At 32.9% G+C, this 16,171-nt stretch overlaps 1 protein-coding gene across 8 annotated transcripts in view; it reads right to left on the reverse strand.

Annotated features, from left to right (window-relative positions):
* Positions 1-16,171, reverse strand: part of PTBP2 (polypyrimidine tract binding protein 2) — an 80,430-nt gene that overhangs the window by 7,178 nt on the left and 57,081 nt on the right. For 4 of the 8 annotated variants that reach the window (XM_029227871.1, XM_029227870.1, XM_029227867.1 and 1 more), the window contains exons 9-11: positions 4,374-4,513; positions 2,881-2,914; positions 2,370-2,462 (exon numbers count right to left, since the gene is read on the reverse strand). In XM_029227871.1, the coding sequence (XP_029083704.1) occupies positions 2,370-2,462; positions 2,881-2,914; positions 4,374-4,513 (267 nt within the window). Of the gene's footprint in view, positions 1-2,369; positions 2,463-2,880; positions 2,915-4,373; positions 4,529-16,171 lie in introns of all 8 variants that reach the window. The other 4 variants (XM_029227869.1, XM_029227868.1, XM_029227865.1 and 1 more) reach the window with 1 other exon arrangement.

The following is a 16,171-nucleotide window of genomic DNA, read 5'->3' on the forward strand; positions in this document are numbered from 1 at the left end:
ATATGAATTGGAGAAACAAGATAATTATTTTAACAAGGAACTACTCTTTGACATTTCCTTAGAACTCATTTACTTTAACCATTGAAGATCAGTACACTACTTCAAAACATAATTTACAAATTATATTATTCCTAAAATATCCAATTTAAGAAAATTCCAGTATCAATTAAATAGGTTATGGTAGAAATTGAAACAACTTAATGTTTGCAAACTTTAAAACTCTAGTCTAAAATGATTTAACATGGCCTCTAAGATTTGCAACAATCCCATTCACACTTGTATACTACTGACTATACCTTGCCGTTTATTTCTCCCATACTACTTGCTGAGCATAAAAACATCTGCCTATATTATAAAACAATGAGTATTTCCAAACAGAGTCCCATGAAAATCAAAAAGAATGAGAACAGAGCCCATAAAAAACGTATACTACATTTAAAAAAATTTCACTTATTTTTTTCAATAGCGCACCCTAGTTTTGTATAGGATTTGTGTGTTTGTGTGTGTGCTATAAAGGCATTAAAGGTGCAAGTACATATTTTTATGGACATATACTTCAAGAAAGCAAAATCTAACCTGGCAGCAATGAGAAATAATAAATTATTTGCCACTACATATAGTTTGAAACCTATAAATTATGCTATTAGTAAGTCAAAGCTTTAGTAAAAAAATCTTATAAAAATTAGGGGTAAAAGATTTATCAATGTTAAGTACTGTTAGGCACTGAACTGTATTCTCCCAAAAGTGATATATGGAAGCTTTAATCCCTCAATGTGACTACCTGGAGGCAGGGCCTTTAAGGAGGTAATTTAGGTTAAATGAGGTCACATGGGTGAGGCCCTAATCCAATAAGACTGGTGTCCTTATAAGTACAGGAAGAGAAATCAGAGCCTCAGAGGCTGAGAAAAGGCTCAGAGGAAAGGCCATGTGAGGACATATGGAGAATGGAGCTGTCTGAAAGCCAGGAAGAAAGTCCTCACCAGAAACCAAATCTATTGGCACCTAACTACTGGCCTCCAGAACTATAAGAAAATAAATTTCTGTTGTTTTAGCCACTCAGTCTGTGGTATTTTGTTATGGCAGCCCAAACAGACTAATACAAGTATAGCAAAAATTAAAGTATCAGTTATCTAGTCCTTACATAAAACAAAACCAAAAATATCGTGAAACATTTGGTTAAATTCTACCTCAGGTACTTCTCAACTGTAATGATTACGTATCCTTTATTTACATGAGGGTAATGCCACCCACAGCTCACACAATGAGGAAGAAAATCAAACATTTAAGAATGCTTTGACAACTATGAAACAAAAACTGTAAAATGCTACTCGCAAAGTTTATAAAAACAATGGCAATGACTACACCCACCAGAGTACAGAAGTGTACACAAGCAGAGGAAGAAGAAAAGATTTAATTAGCATCTATGACATCATCAGCACTTTTATATAACTTCCACTAAAGACGGATAATAGCTGGTAAGAAACACAGAATTTCAAACTTACTTCTGACTCCAAAGGCTAAAAGGTCTAGTTCATCATGTTCTTAGTTTGTGAATCTCACTGGATATAATAGCAAAAATATACTAGTTTTTACCCCAAAAATGGCAAATTTCAAAATTAATAACGTGAGTACACCCAATCTAAAGTACCATCATCGCCAAATCTCAACTAACAGAATTATAAGCTAAGAACATATTGACTTTACAGTCAATCACACCATGAATATGCAGCTACATTCTAGATTTATGTAATTTGGCTTTGTGCATGAATTCAAACGAGATGTTAATTAAGTCATCAATTATTTATCTAATAGTATAAGTGTAACTTGTCTGAAGTACATTTTAAGATTTCAAAAAGGATTAACAGTGGGGTATTTGGTGTAAATTTTTCATTTTATAAGAACCTGGTATCTCTAAAATACATTTCCCATGTGACTCTTTACTAAGTTTAGTTAAATACTTGCAAATGACTTTAGAAGAATTAAAATAACACAGCGTTAATCAGGATTCCGTGGACTATATGAACCGTTAACTTTGATTACAAGGAGTATCCAGGAATGAAAAACACTAAGGATCTTTAATATGTATGTCATAATTCTTATGTGAAATTGTTATTGTAATTTTGAAGCCAAAACATTTCTTCCTTAGACTTCACACAAGAAATGGTTAAGAGGACAGCAGAAAAATACAAATATGTTCATCATGTACAACTATTCATGTTAAAATATGAAAATTAACATGACATTTTAAACCCTGGCTATTAATAAATGGCTTCTTACTAATATAAAGAGTTTGTTTATATTCACAGGTTTAGATTATATATTTGAAATCAGATTTAAAGATGTACAGATAACATATAATTTAATCTTACCCAGTTGTGATTGGTTTCCATCAGCCATCTGTATTAGAGCACTGTCTTTCTTGTTGTACAAAATCTTCACACGCTGCACATCTCCATAAACACCTTATTTTAGAGCCACAGAGAGGTAATCCAAAAATGGAATTAATTTTACGTGCAAGTCAGCTAAAGATTATCTTTCTGACATATTAATGAAACATTCAGACATCAACATGATCACTCATTCAAACTCATCATTCTCACAAATGAATAAAGAAGATCAAGATTTTGAACAGTGAATTTTGAAAAGAATAATCTCTGATAAACCCTCAAAGCTATGTGAATGATATTAAATTAAAGATCATGCAAAATAAATCAGCATGCATTAAAACAAATTTTGTGTCTATGGAGAGTTTTAAATAGCAAAGAAAAATAGCAAAAGATTTACTATTCAACTTTAAGCCAAAGTGCTAGCTACAAATAAGAATTAAGGTGAAACAAAAATCAAATCAATAATAAAAGTATAGTGCTAACAATAACATACCGAAGAGGGTAAACAGACTTTGGGGCGTAACCATCTTTAGAAGGAGAGAAGAGCAAGCAGCGTAAGACAAGAAGAGAGAAGAGTCGAGGAAGAGCGGAGATGAACAGATCATCCATAACGAAGGGTGGTTCCCGCAGAATGGTGAGGTGGTCATGGATCATGGTTCAAGGCGGTTAATTGGGGCAAGTTGGTCCGAGGAACATTTGTTCAAGCACAGAAGCATGAACACAGGGAATGGAGACAGGGGATGAAGACAAGGACAAGGAAAATAAAGGATAAGACAGGGAAGGGAATGGGCATTTGGGAAAAGACAAGGAAAGGGAAGGTGAACACACAGGGAAAAGGATGAAATGGGGAAGGGAAACAGCAATGCAGAAGAAAAAAATAAGGAATTGGGGAACAAAAAAAAAATAAAATATAGGTCAGTACATAGGAAATGCAGGATTTGGTCAGAAAATGGTTGGTTTATGTACTGTACAAGAAAAACTGAGTAAAATGTAGTCATCCAAGACAAATATGGGTAAAGTACATCTATATCAAAGAGTAAATTACAGCATTTCATCTCAACATAGGGAAGGAAAGCATGCACAGGAACTTTAAACTTTGAACTTTAACTGCATAAGCATGGCTGGTTATGAAATGCAGGCAAAATTCTTAAGAGAAAAACAAAGGCACTCTGATTCAAACATTTTAGCATGCAGAACTGTGGATGACAATAGTACTAAATGATAAAATAGCTTAATGTTCATATTAACAGAGGCCAATTAAAAATGAAATATTCAAATTAGACATCATAAACTGATACACTGAGCTTCCCACATTTCATACCAGCTTCCACAGCAATCAAAATAAAATATACCAGACATAAAATGTACAACTAAAGAAAATAACTCAGCAATAAACTTTATTTAAGGGGGTGGGAGGGGTTCAGGGAGGGGTAAAGTTGAAAAATATTTTTAGAAGACAATGACTAATAACTGCAAAGAAAAAATTACTAAGAAAGACTGGAAGAGTGCCTCGTCAAGATCTTTGGAAGAACCTTCAAAGAAAAATGTATTAGAGTAGTTCACATAAAATAAGATTTAAAAAAATGCAATGACACATAAGCATGAAATGAACAAGCAAATAATTAGAAAAGGCAAAGAGCAAAATTGTTTTACAGTTACATCTGCAAATTAGATCACATTTGCCTTTTGAGAACAACAAAAAGATAAAAAGCCAGACTACAGTACTTCACCATATTTTTCTTAGGAAAAATAGGTAGTTAGGTTAAAATATATATATATATATAAAAAGAGATATGACTGTCTACGGAAATAAAGTATTACCTAAACAAGTACATAGATTTTATTCGGAAGTAGAAACACACAGAAAATACTTTGACTAATGAATGTACATAAAAAGAAAGGCAAGTGCAAAATGAAATAAACATGAAAAACTTTCACAAATGAAATGGAGTTAAAAAATAAACACTAGAAAATTATTTTACTAACCTCTTCATTTAAATTGCTAACCAACAGGACTGTATTGCCACCAGCTGAGACTCCAGGCATACCCACTCGGCCAGCAGCAGCTGCAGCAGCTGCTGCAGCAGCATTTGGAATAGCCAAAGGACTCAGAGCTCCTGGAACAGCTGCAACAGGAAGCCCTAATTTTAAAATAAAGCATATTTTACGAAACACACACAAGTCGTTTACAAAAACCAATTTAAGCACGATGGCTGCACGGCTTAGGGCTGACCGTTCCAAATGGTTCCTGAAAGTTAATTTTTATAACATTTAGAAAAATTAGTTGCTGATAAGTAGATAAAATTAATTGGTTTCAATGAAATCATTAAATATTAGAACTAAGGTACATACCTGTATTATGTTAAAAAAAATTAAATATACAACATTCCATTTCCTATGGAAAAGCAAACACAGCATAAAGAATATACCTCCAAGTCAGAGACTTGAAAAATTCACTTCTGTGGTTCATAGTGAGGAGCCAAATCTAAAAAAAAAATCATCTTCAACATAACAGTAACTCACTTTTTTATACAAGTGCTACCTTCTTTATAAACGTGCTTGAAATTAGACAAATAATTACAGCTTACAAAACATATATAGTAAGTCCTTCATTTTTAGAGACAAAATCACCCTGAACATCATTATTTAATTAATTCAAGTGACCTAAAGAAAATCTTACCATAATCTGTTTTCCTTAAATCCACACTCAAATAGGTATAACACAAGTTTCTCAATTACAACACTTCCCCCGTAGAAAGAATGAGAAAAAGTCTCTATATCACACAAGCTTTCTCTTTCAATATTTTCCTATCCTTTACCTACCAGTTTTAACATTTCCTTATTTCTACTGTTCTACTTTCCAGTCTTACTGTTGTTCTGTCATCTTCAGGATTCTTCATTTATTCCACGGAATTCCCTTTGTCTCAGCATCTTTTATCCGTATTTCAATTATCAATAAACTTGGATTCCTTTCATCCCTTAAATTCTTACATACCAGCTTATTTCTCAATAAATATTAGTTTACTGAAGAAATGAGTTATATGTTCTTTTTTTTCCTTCTCATGATAAAGGCGACAAACATTCAACCTACATGAAGTTAATTCATGACATACCTGGGTAGAACTGGCCCTTAGTACTGCTGTCCCATAAGTTCATGTTTTATTTCTTCTTTTCTCTTTCCAGCTTTCTTGTACATGTCATAAGGACGTGCTGTTACCTCTGGTTTCAGATGTTACTCTTTTAGCCAAGTTTGTTTATCTTTTTACTTTACAGAAACTATGACCTTTCATTGGCAGGGTGAACGGCTCTTGAAGACTGACAATTCTTAACTTCTTTAGTTTTTGACTTACAAAATTTTTCCCTCCCAATCTCCTTTTATCTTTTCTGAGTACCTCCCCCATCAGTAGAATGGTGTTTCTCACTTACATTCTTGCTCTGTATGAGTTTATTTTATAGTCCCCCACCACCACTCCACATACCATTTTTGGGGATTCCCTCCCCATCTTTTTTTCTTATTTCTCCATTTTTATTTTTTAGATTTTACTTTTTGTTTTGGAAATTTTCCAACATATACAAAAGTAGAGACTAGAATAATGAGCCCCATGTATCCACCACAATTGTTTACCAATTATTAACTCATGGCCAATCGTGTTGTATCTACTCACAAATTTCATTTTTAAAGTAAATCCAGAAATAAGGATCTAATTTTAAAATAGAAACTTCTCACGTCTAATAATTACTCATGCATAATAGACTTTAGTGCCTTTTAGGATCCACCACTTTAACTGTTCTATGTTATTACTAACTTCTCAATGTTAAATATAATAGCTCTCATTACATTTGATAGGCTGTTTCCATTTAACATTCAATGGATATCTTAAAATGCTGCCACTGTAAGATACATTCCTAATTCCTAGGTATGTACTCACAGTCATTTTGATCTTGCATACTCTTATTAGACATGTAGTTAGATTCCAAAACTTATAGTTTTAAGTTACTTATCATTTGTCTTTCTCTGTTGATATTTCAAGAAAAATTACTAATTCATGAAACACATATAAAACATCAATACATTTGATTTATCAGTCTAAACACAACAGTCTAAACACTTCATTTTTGCAGAAAACGGTTTCTTCTAAAATACATCTCTACCATGCCAACATACAATTAAACATCATAATACTTCACCAAAATATTCAATGATGAAAAATTTATTCAAAGAAACTTTAAGTCTGGGATTTGTAATGGAGATACCGTGGTAGCACAATATTATTTAAAACATCAAGACATCATGGAAAAATAATCACTGAGAATTAAAATAATTAACATTAATTAAAAAATGGTAATTAAGAATTAAGAGACTAGGCTAAAGCCCTTTTTGAAGTGTGAAAGACTTTAAAAAAAAGAATGCCACGTTTTAATAAACATTACACTTTAGTAAAAATAAGACTTAATTTTCTTGTGAAAATATTCGTGAAATTTTGTGGCTCCAAGTAGATACAATTTATCTCCTTCTAGTAAGGAGATAATGGAAAGCTCAGCAAAATGTGGAATGTAAGCTATGAGGTCCCCACTGTTCTTGCTACTATCCAAATGCTACTTCATAATCTCCCTACTTCTCCATTTATTCTCACCATTCTGGGTCACTTGCTACTAAAGTCAAATGATCTATCCTCTTGCCAAATGTTCTTTCTTCATTTTAGGCAGCCCAGAGCATGATGCAAAAGTACTTCAAGAGATGAGGGCAGTCACTATCCTTAGCACCACTAGCATGTATTTCTCTTCCACTATTTCTTCTCCTAGTCTGGTAACTTAGAAAAACTATTTCAGTCATCTTTCACAGTTCCAAATCACTAGAATAGTCTTGAGGTTTCTACTGGACTTTTAAAGCCTCTAAGGATAGTTTCCACCATTTCCTTCAGTATACTCTTCTCTAAAAAATTTTGTCAATAAGGTAATTTTTTTTTTTTAGGTTTAATCTCAGTGTTGTCTGCTACACAAAAATATAAAAACCTACGAAGTATTTCATGATGTACTATTATAATGAATTCTGAAAAGGAATTCTGCACTGTATTTTTCATATTAATGTTAACTCCTAGCTGTGAGAGAAAATACATTTACTATCTTCCCTTTGTAAAAAAACATATAAAACACGTTATGCACACTGGCTCTAATGGATTACTTTTAGCTGTAGAAATTATTTTAATTTTAATGATTTACATCTTCAAGGCAGCAGGTATGCTGTAAAAAACACTATTTATGCATATTGAGATGGGGGATAAAAACGTGTTTTACTTTCAGTATTGTTGTAAGAATCAAATAATGTCAAAGAGCTTCATAAACTGCCACATGAAAAGGAAGGTGTCACAGGGATCCCCCTTCTATGTGAAATGATCTTCATCCGCTGGGCCACCCAGAATTTTGAGTGATTCAGCAATTTTATAAATTTCTTGTATTAGTTCTGACATATTACTAGCCCCTTCTCCCTGAGACTGATGGCCACACTGCCATGTATGTACCTATCTATCTGATAGAGATTCAAAGTCCACAGGGATGAAGTGATTACAAATTATGCATCTATCTATCCCTCTATCCCTCAGGTCATATTTTGCTGAGGCACACAGACATCCCTAACCTTGTCCATTACAACTGAAGAATTAAACTGTTCTTGATAACTTATCTTAAATCATTTGCAAATTTTATCTATAATTTTTAATGAACTTACTTTAGAACAGTTTTAGATTTACAGAAAAATTAAGAATTCTCCAGTTCTTACAATCCTGGGCACCCCTTTTCCCCATTAATATCTTACTATAGCATGATATAGTTATATATCATATATATTATAAATAGATATACTGTACTATCATACAATAGTATGATATATGTTCCAACTAATCAGCCACTATTAATATGTTATTATTAATTAAGGTCCATAAAGTATTCAGATTTCTTTAATTTGCATCTAATGTCCTTTTTTTGTTTCAGGATGCCGTTATTAGATTTAGTCATACCTCCTTAGGCTCCTCTTGACTACGACAGTTTTATCCATGCTTTTTAGAGATGCAGAATTTGTTCTATCCTTTCATTTCCTATTCTGAAACATCTATCCAAAGTCAATTACATCATATCTTTTGGTCTTAAAGTTCTTTCCCCTGTTCTGTTTCTTTTCCCTGTTCAAGACATCTGGTGGTTGTTATTCTCACATACGACTGAACAGAGGATTGGTGGTGGGACTTTGAGGCCTGTTATAATTCATGTAGTATAGGGTCCTGGCTGAGGGGGGCAGTTTTTACAATATTTTATTTCCTGACTTGAAAATAAAAATTTTACCTTTGACAAGAATCACACCTGCTATTTTTTCCTCAAACAATCCATTCCTCCTCTTCCACCAAGCTTCCCTTCAATTTTTATTTTACCCTCTAGAACCCATTTTTCTTTTCTATCATTAACAATTGCATTTTATTCAATGTGTTCCTTAGAGAAAAAATTTAATTAAAAGCTTGCTTGGTCCTAATGAAACTTATAACCCTCTCAAAAAGTCATTTTTACCTCCCTAAACCCTTCCCCAAAGGAGAGTAAAGGGTGCATTATTCATCCCACTATCTCACCACCCAATGTTACGTTCAGACTGCTGTTCCGCCATCACCAATTAGAATGTCTTTGAGGTCGTACCATGCAATCATTTCTCACCAAAACAGCCATTAGGTCACTGGGACATTTTCTCTCATTACATTAAGACTTTGGCACCTGGCTTTATTTCTTCCTTCTATCTCAGCTCTTGTCCTCATCCTGTGATCTGACACACTGGTCTCACTATTTCTTAAAAACTTCTACTTTGATGATTTTTACTGTATCAGTCTGTTTTACCAACTTCTTTTGCTACATCTTTGATTTTTTTTCTTTCTTTGCCATTCATTTCTAACATTACATCCCCTTTCCTGACTTCGTTCTTCCATCTTATAGATCCTCCTACTCCCATACCAGCCACTGAACCAACCCATTTTTAGCCTATATGATAACCTTCCCTTTCTATTCTCCCTTGGCTAGACTATACTATGTCTAGAGCATTTTGGCTTGCTTGTTCCTAATCCATTAATGCTCTACAATGCCAGACTTGGATAAATCAAATCTTATATTTTGGATATGCTTTCATCTAGGTTTGTAAAATATTAGAGTGAAAACACACACACATACACACACACACACACCCTACAACCCCAAACTGATTCCACATTTTGTTATTTGATGTTAGCCGCATTTCCTATTCTGTTTTCAAGCATTCCCTAAAAATCCACTAGACTTAAGTCCTGTACCCTATTCTCAACCTTGTTATGTTCAGCAAGTATCTTGTAAGACTGAGATCAGAATTCCCCCCAAATTTTCAATCAACTTCAAAAGTCCTCTTTCTTCATCTGTTCCCCTTTCTTCATAAAGATACAAATGGTGAGAAGAAAGAATATGGACTATCAAAAGCTGATGACTTTAGTTCTGGCTCCAGCTCTGCCCCTAAATCTCTCTGTGAGCTTGATAAAAATTCCTTCCAGTTCTCACAATGGTCCTGAAAAGTATCTCTGTATTTCGTAGGCCCCAACATTTCCACTATATTCTTGATCCAATCTACTACAATCAATTCTAGGACTTAAGCTAGCCTTCAAAACAAATACTAGCTAATATGAAGTTAGCATTCATTCTATGCCAGACACTGTGAAAAGTTCTCTGTATTAAAACATTTAATCCTCACGCTAGCCTTAAAACATGGGGATTACCATCATTATATCCATGACAAATGTGAAAGCTGAGACAGTGAAGTTGAGCCAGCTTTTGAACTGAGGATGTCTGGATTTGGACCACATACTCTTAATGATTATGCATACTCCTTTACTGTAAACATTTCCTCTTGGGCCCTGATTTGCTCCTCAACTACCATCCCATTTCTCCTTCCTTCCTAAAGCACTTACTCAAAGAGTAGTAAGTACTTTCTTATCAAATTTACATTCCTAATCCATTATAATTTGATTTATACCCATTCTTACGAATAAGAATAAACTTTATGGTAACTACTAAACTGAATAGGCACTTCTAATTTAACCCTATTTATTTCATCCCTCAATCCCTTACTTCTTTACTTTCCCACAACATAAATGTGTAGTGCTTAAAGTTTCAATTTCAAGTCTTTAGCCCTCTTGCTCTCTTATACCTGAGAATCTTAAACCAAAGTTTTTTTCTTTCAGTTTTACTGAGATATAATGGACATACAGCACTGTATAAATTTAAGGTGTACAGCATAATGATTTGACTTACATACACCATGAGATGATTATCACAATAAGTTTAGTGAACATCCATCATCTCATACAGATACAACATTAAAGAAATAGGAAAAAAATTTTTTCTCCTTGTGATGAGAACTCTTAGGATTTACTCTCCTAACAACCTTCTTATATAACATAGAGCAGTGTTCGTTATATGTACCATGTTACATTACATCCCTAGTACTTATTTATCTTATAACTGGAAGTTTGTACCTGTTGACCACCTTTATCCAATTTCTCCCCACCCCCAAGCCCTGTGTCTGGCAACTACAAATCTGATCTCTCTAAACCAAAACAACACTCCTCTGGCCTTTCAAATTCTCAACCCCACAGAACTCCTGCCTAAGTCCTAGACTGAATTTCCTACTGTCTAGGTGGACTCCTCCACAAGTTTAATTCTTCATGAGTCATCATATCGTAAGGTGCCAAGTCCTATTACTTTTACATTTAATTTTTCCCATGTTTCTTTCTTTCCATTCTCACTTCTGTCCCTAGTTTAGATTCACAATTTTACCTTACTTAGACTAATAGTCTCCAGTATACTCCTTGGGATAGCATCAGTTCTAAGATCTTCTCTCAAACTAGTTCTTTCTGACATCACTGCCTTTCATGTTTTCCCAATTACCCTATGCCTCATTCACAACTGAATACTTGTCAATTCCTAAACATGCATGATATATTCTTCATCACATTTCTCATGCTGTGTTTTTTAAATCCTTTATTTTTATCCAAATCAAATGCCTTTGGCCCATAAAGCCCTTCCACTTTCTCCTTTGGATGATAAATTACTCACTTCATTATGCTCTAATACTACATTAAACTCTATTATATATTTCAGTTTGCCTCACATTAGAGATATTCAGGCGTATGCTGCCTCCACCAGAGTATAAACAAGATTACAAGCACAGAAACCTTGTAATTTTTCTGAGCCCCTACAGTACCCAGCACAGTGCTAAAATGACTGCTGAAAAATGCAGTTAATGAATAAAGCAGGATGCCACTGAGGTGAGGTAGAATCCTTCTAGGAATGTGAAAAGCTCACAGCAATTAAGGAGGGTAAGAAAAATTCAGAAAGTGGGGCAAAAAGGAGAGGTAGATTCAGAGACAGAATACCATTTTTAAATTAAAATCAAGATTAACAGGAAAAAGAAAAAATATAGAAATTAAAAGGAAGAGAAATATGAAGTTAGGAGGAGCTCAGAACAAAAAAAGAAAAACACTAAAATTTCCTGTATGTATCTATTGCTTTCTTGGTGCATCTTTAGAGACTGAAAAGTTCCTGCATAACTTTTACCTCCTTCAGATAGAGGCACATTTTATACTATGGTCACAAATGCATAGTGTTTCTTCTACTAATTGCAGAGGTAGCAGTAATATACTTTAGAAGGCTTTACTTTGTCTTAGCCATACCACATACATAACTGTCAACTCTTAAAAATTTTACAAGATTAAATCTACAGTATGATTTAATTTAAATCTGTCTTCTACATCCAAAGGCTGAAGTTGATTACCACTGAATCAATTTCTGTTGTTTAGCTGTTTAGCTTTAAAAATATGAACACCAGGATAAATATAAGGTTTTCAAATGTGTGACAGGGTATCATGGAAAAGGAGGAGGTAAATGTAGGATTAATAAAAGAAATTTCTTAAAGCTATAGCTGAGAACAATAGAATGGATGACCATAACAAATCAGTTTAGGACTATAAAATCAACCATTAAGAACTCTGAATGAAAATGTGTACCCTGGATAGTTAAAAAGCAGCCTATGAATAACATTTTAGTCCTACAGTTATAAGCTTGTTCCATTTGAGAAGGCTGGTAAATAAGTAAATATGAACTGATGTAATAATGTATTTCTCCTAATGTTTATGGCCCACTATACCTCCAAAGTATGAAGTATGCAATTACCACCAACTATTTCCTTTGCTGAGAAGACAAAAAAATTTTCAGATTTAAAACATATTAATTTAAATATTATATAAAATGTACTTGGAGTTAAATAAATTCTTTAAAGCTTATTGCTTCAAGTTAATTCATGATTCACAAGTAAAAATGTAATCCAAATTTTAAAATGAACAATTCTACCCCAGCTCTTGCAACTTCCTCTTTAAAAGAGACATTTTAAAGACAGAAAGTGGTTAAGACTCTGTGCTCCCAATGCAGGGGGCCTGGGTTTGATCCCTGGTCAGGGAACTTAGAGCCCGCAGGCCGCAACTAAGACTCGACACAGCCAAATAAATATTTTTTAAAAATGAATAATATGAATACACAAGAACACGTGATCTTAAAAAAAAAAAAAAAGATGACACTATAAGGAAATAAATAGCCAGACCAATCCAGATTGTGGCATTTTCTTAAAGAATATAACTAGGTTTCCACAATAAGTCAATGGAACTGAGGGTTGGGGCAGAGGGAGAGGACTTTAACAGAGTATAACAGAGTAATAGACATTCAGGAGACATAACTACCAAATGCCATGTGTGGCCCCTGAGAAGATCCTATTCTGAACAAATCAATGCTTAAAAAACATTTTTTGAGACAACTGGGGAAATGCAAGATTGACTGGGTATTCAGCAACATTAAGAAATCATCATCAATTCTGATAGGTATGATAATCAGGTTTTAATCAATTTTGATCAGGTATGCTTGGTAAGAAAATGTCATTATTTTAGAGAAATTATGGTAATGTTTGAGATGACTTGATGTTAAGGATTTGCCTCAAAATACAACAGAAAAAATGAACAGATAAAACAAGTGTGGGAACTAGTGAATTGAGATAATGGATATGATAACTGAAGTCTTTGATAATAAAAACTTAAAAAAAAACACCATGTAAATAACTCATTCAAAAGTAACAAAAACAAAAGCTTTCAGAAGTCATTTAAAAATAAATTTTAAAATATTAAGTTTAAAGTAAGTTTTAAAAAATATTTTAAAAACAAGTTTACTTGTTAATTTTATGCATCATAAACACATAGAAAAGAAAACCAAATTCAATTTAACAGCTAAACAGTATCAGTGGAATTGTACCGATACCAAGACAGATTTACATGGCATGAATAAAGGAAAGTATTAGAATACTGGCTCAATAGGTAAGTATGTTTTTATGAGAACACTAATAACTTTGCTAAAAAACTAAAATAAAGCACCTAAAAAATTACAAACTTTCCTCTATAGCAGTTAATTCTCAACTCCCACTACATCTTGGAATCCTGGAATCTTAAAAAATTAGAAACCCACTAATCATTAGGGATTCTCAGTCTAGGGTAAGGCCTGGTAATTTTGATATGCAGGGAAGTTTGAGAAAAACTGATCTATAAGAACTACATATTTACCCTTATGAATAAATGGTTGTTATATCTGTTCTCAATTATCAACTATTTTCACCTCAAAAGATATCCTATACAAAGTTTGCTTTGCTTTTCTGTTAAAACCGTATGATGAGAACGGCTGCTACTTATTAACTCAAAATACACAGAAGGCTCTAAAGTATTCTTTGTACATATTATCTGCATTAATTTTTAAAATGTAGACAACATGATCATGAAAATTAATTACTTCTAGCAGTTTTTCTAAAAGTGACCACCCCTTAATAAATTAACTACACTTCTTAAACATGATAAAATCATTATAATGACATCTCAATTTATAATCTCAAGGATTTTTGATCACCTTGTTCTCTGATGTAGAATATGTGAATAACTAATAGTCTGCCAAGTTTGTGATTACGTATTTAAATGTCAGATTTCTAACTAATTAAAAAGCCCTCAGTCTCCATTCTTGAATAAATTACATTTTTGGAGACACTGTGGTCCCTAGCACTAAAAAAAAGAAGCCAAGAATGCTAGTCTTAAAAAATTACTGTGTAAAATAAACCAATTAAATTTATAATACGGATTCCAAATTAATTAAATTTAGTCAAGTGCTTAGATATAAAAATCATACAAAGTAAAGTGAATCCCCCTAAATATTTAGCAGAAAAGAATTATCACCTAGTATCTGTGTTCTTACAGAATCTTTGAAATAAAAGGATACCGAGCAATTATTTCATTTTGCACAAGTACTGTTTGAGGAAGACTCAAGCAGGAAATGGATCCTATCAATATTAGTTTGTTGTACTCTGAAGTCACCTGACTTACTAAATATCACTAGAAGCAAATAAACAGAGAAAAAAATTTAGTCACCATTCCAGAAGGCATGACCTCACTAACATAACAGTGTGTGTCACTATTTAGAGTGTTTGATGACTACTTTAAAAAGCAAAACAGTAAGTGGTTCCTCATAAAGATAACGGTACCCACCAAAGGTGTGGGGGGTAAAAAAAAGCCACCTTAATGTCCTGTAAATGGAAACGTTTGGATTGTGATGAATTATTTTAAAATATTTTTCCGTAACTAGCCAGTCTAAAATATAAGTATAAAGTTGAATGCTTAGTTCATACCAAATATGAACATAATATCCTTAATATACATTTTACGTTTTGTACATCCTAATAGAAAGAATCCAGACAACCAATTCAGAGACTTCTAAGTACCTAATAAGCAATGAAAAATTATAAACTAGTTCATAAAATAATAACAATTATAATAAGCCGGTAGAGGAAAAAGTACAATAGCCAGCCTCATATACAATTCATGTTAGTTTAAATTAATATCACCATTCTAGAAAGAAATCTGCAACAAGATTCAGAAGGCTTTAACATTTTCTTTGACCCAATGATTCTAGTTCTAGGAATCTAGTCTAAGTAAATAAGAGACAAAAAAGTTATGTACAGGTGTTTGTCACAGCACCATTTATACTAATGAAAAGTATGAAAGTAGACTAAATGTCCAACATACTTCCAAAAGTATTATATATCCACTAGAATGTTATGAAGCTATTATAATTATCAATTTTCAAAAAAATTCTCAGTAGAATAATTCAAATAAAACAAATAGTGTGATTTTAATTTTGTACAAATATGTATTTACATAGAAAATAAGAAAAAATCAAAATATAAGTTATCTCATAAATTATAAATTCCATTATTTGATTTTTAAAACTTATAACTCACCCATTTTCAAAAACTATCTGCAGACATTTAAAATAAAAAAACCCAGTTATAAGATGTAAAACCATTAAAACAGGTAAACGAAGTCATTTGGTAAAGGAAGGTGAATTCACATAGTTTCACCACAAAATATTTTCCTTGTTCTTATCAGGCAGAGCACAGAAACAAAAATACAGACATACCTTGGAGATATTGCAGCTTTGGTTCCAGACCACCACAATAAATCAAGTATTGCAATAAAGTGAGTCACACAAATTTTATCATTTTCCTGTGCATACAAAAGCTATGTTTACAGTATACTGTAGTCTATTAAGTGTGTAAACATCATTATGTCTAAAAAAAATGTATATACCTTAATTACAAAATACTTTATTGCTAAAAAATGCTAACCATCATCTGACAATGCAGGGTTGCCACA

The sequence above is a fragment of the Monodon monoceros genome, unplaced genomic scaffold (assembly GCF_005190385.1).
Source record: "Monodon monoceros isolate NGI ecotype Baffin Bay Population unplaced genomic scaffold, NGI_Narwhal_1 Super_Scaffold_18, whole genome shotgun sequence".
NCBI classification, from domain to species: Eukaryota; Metazoa; Chordata; class Mammalia; order Artiodactyla; family Monodontidae; genus Monodon; species Monodon monoceros.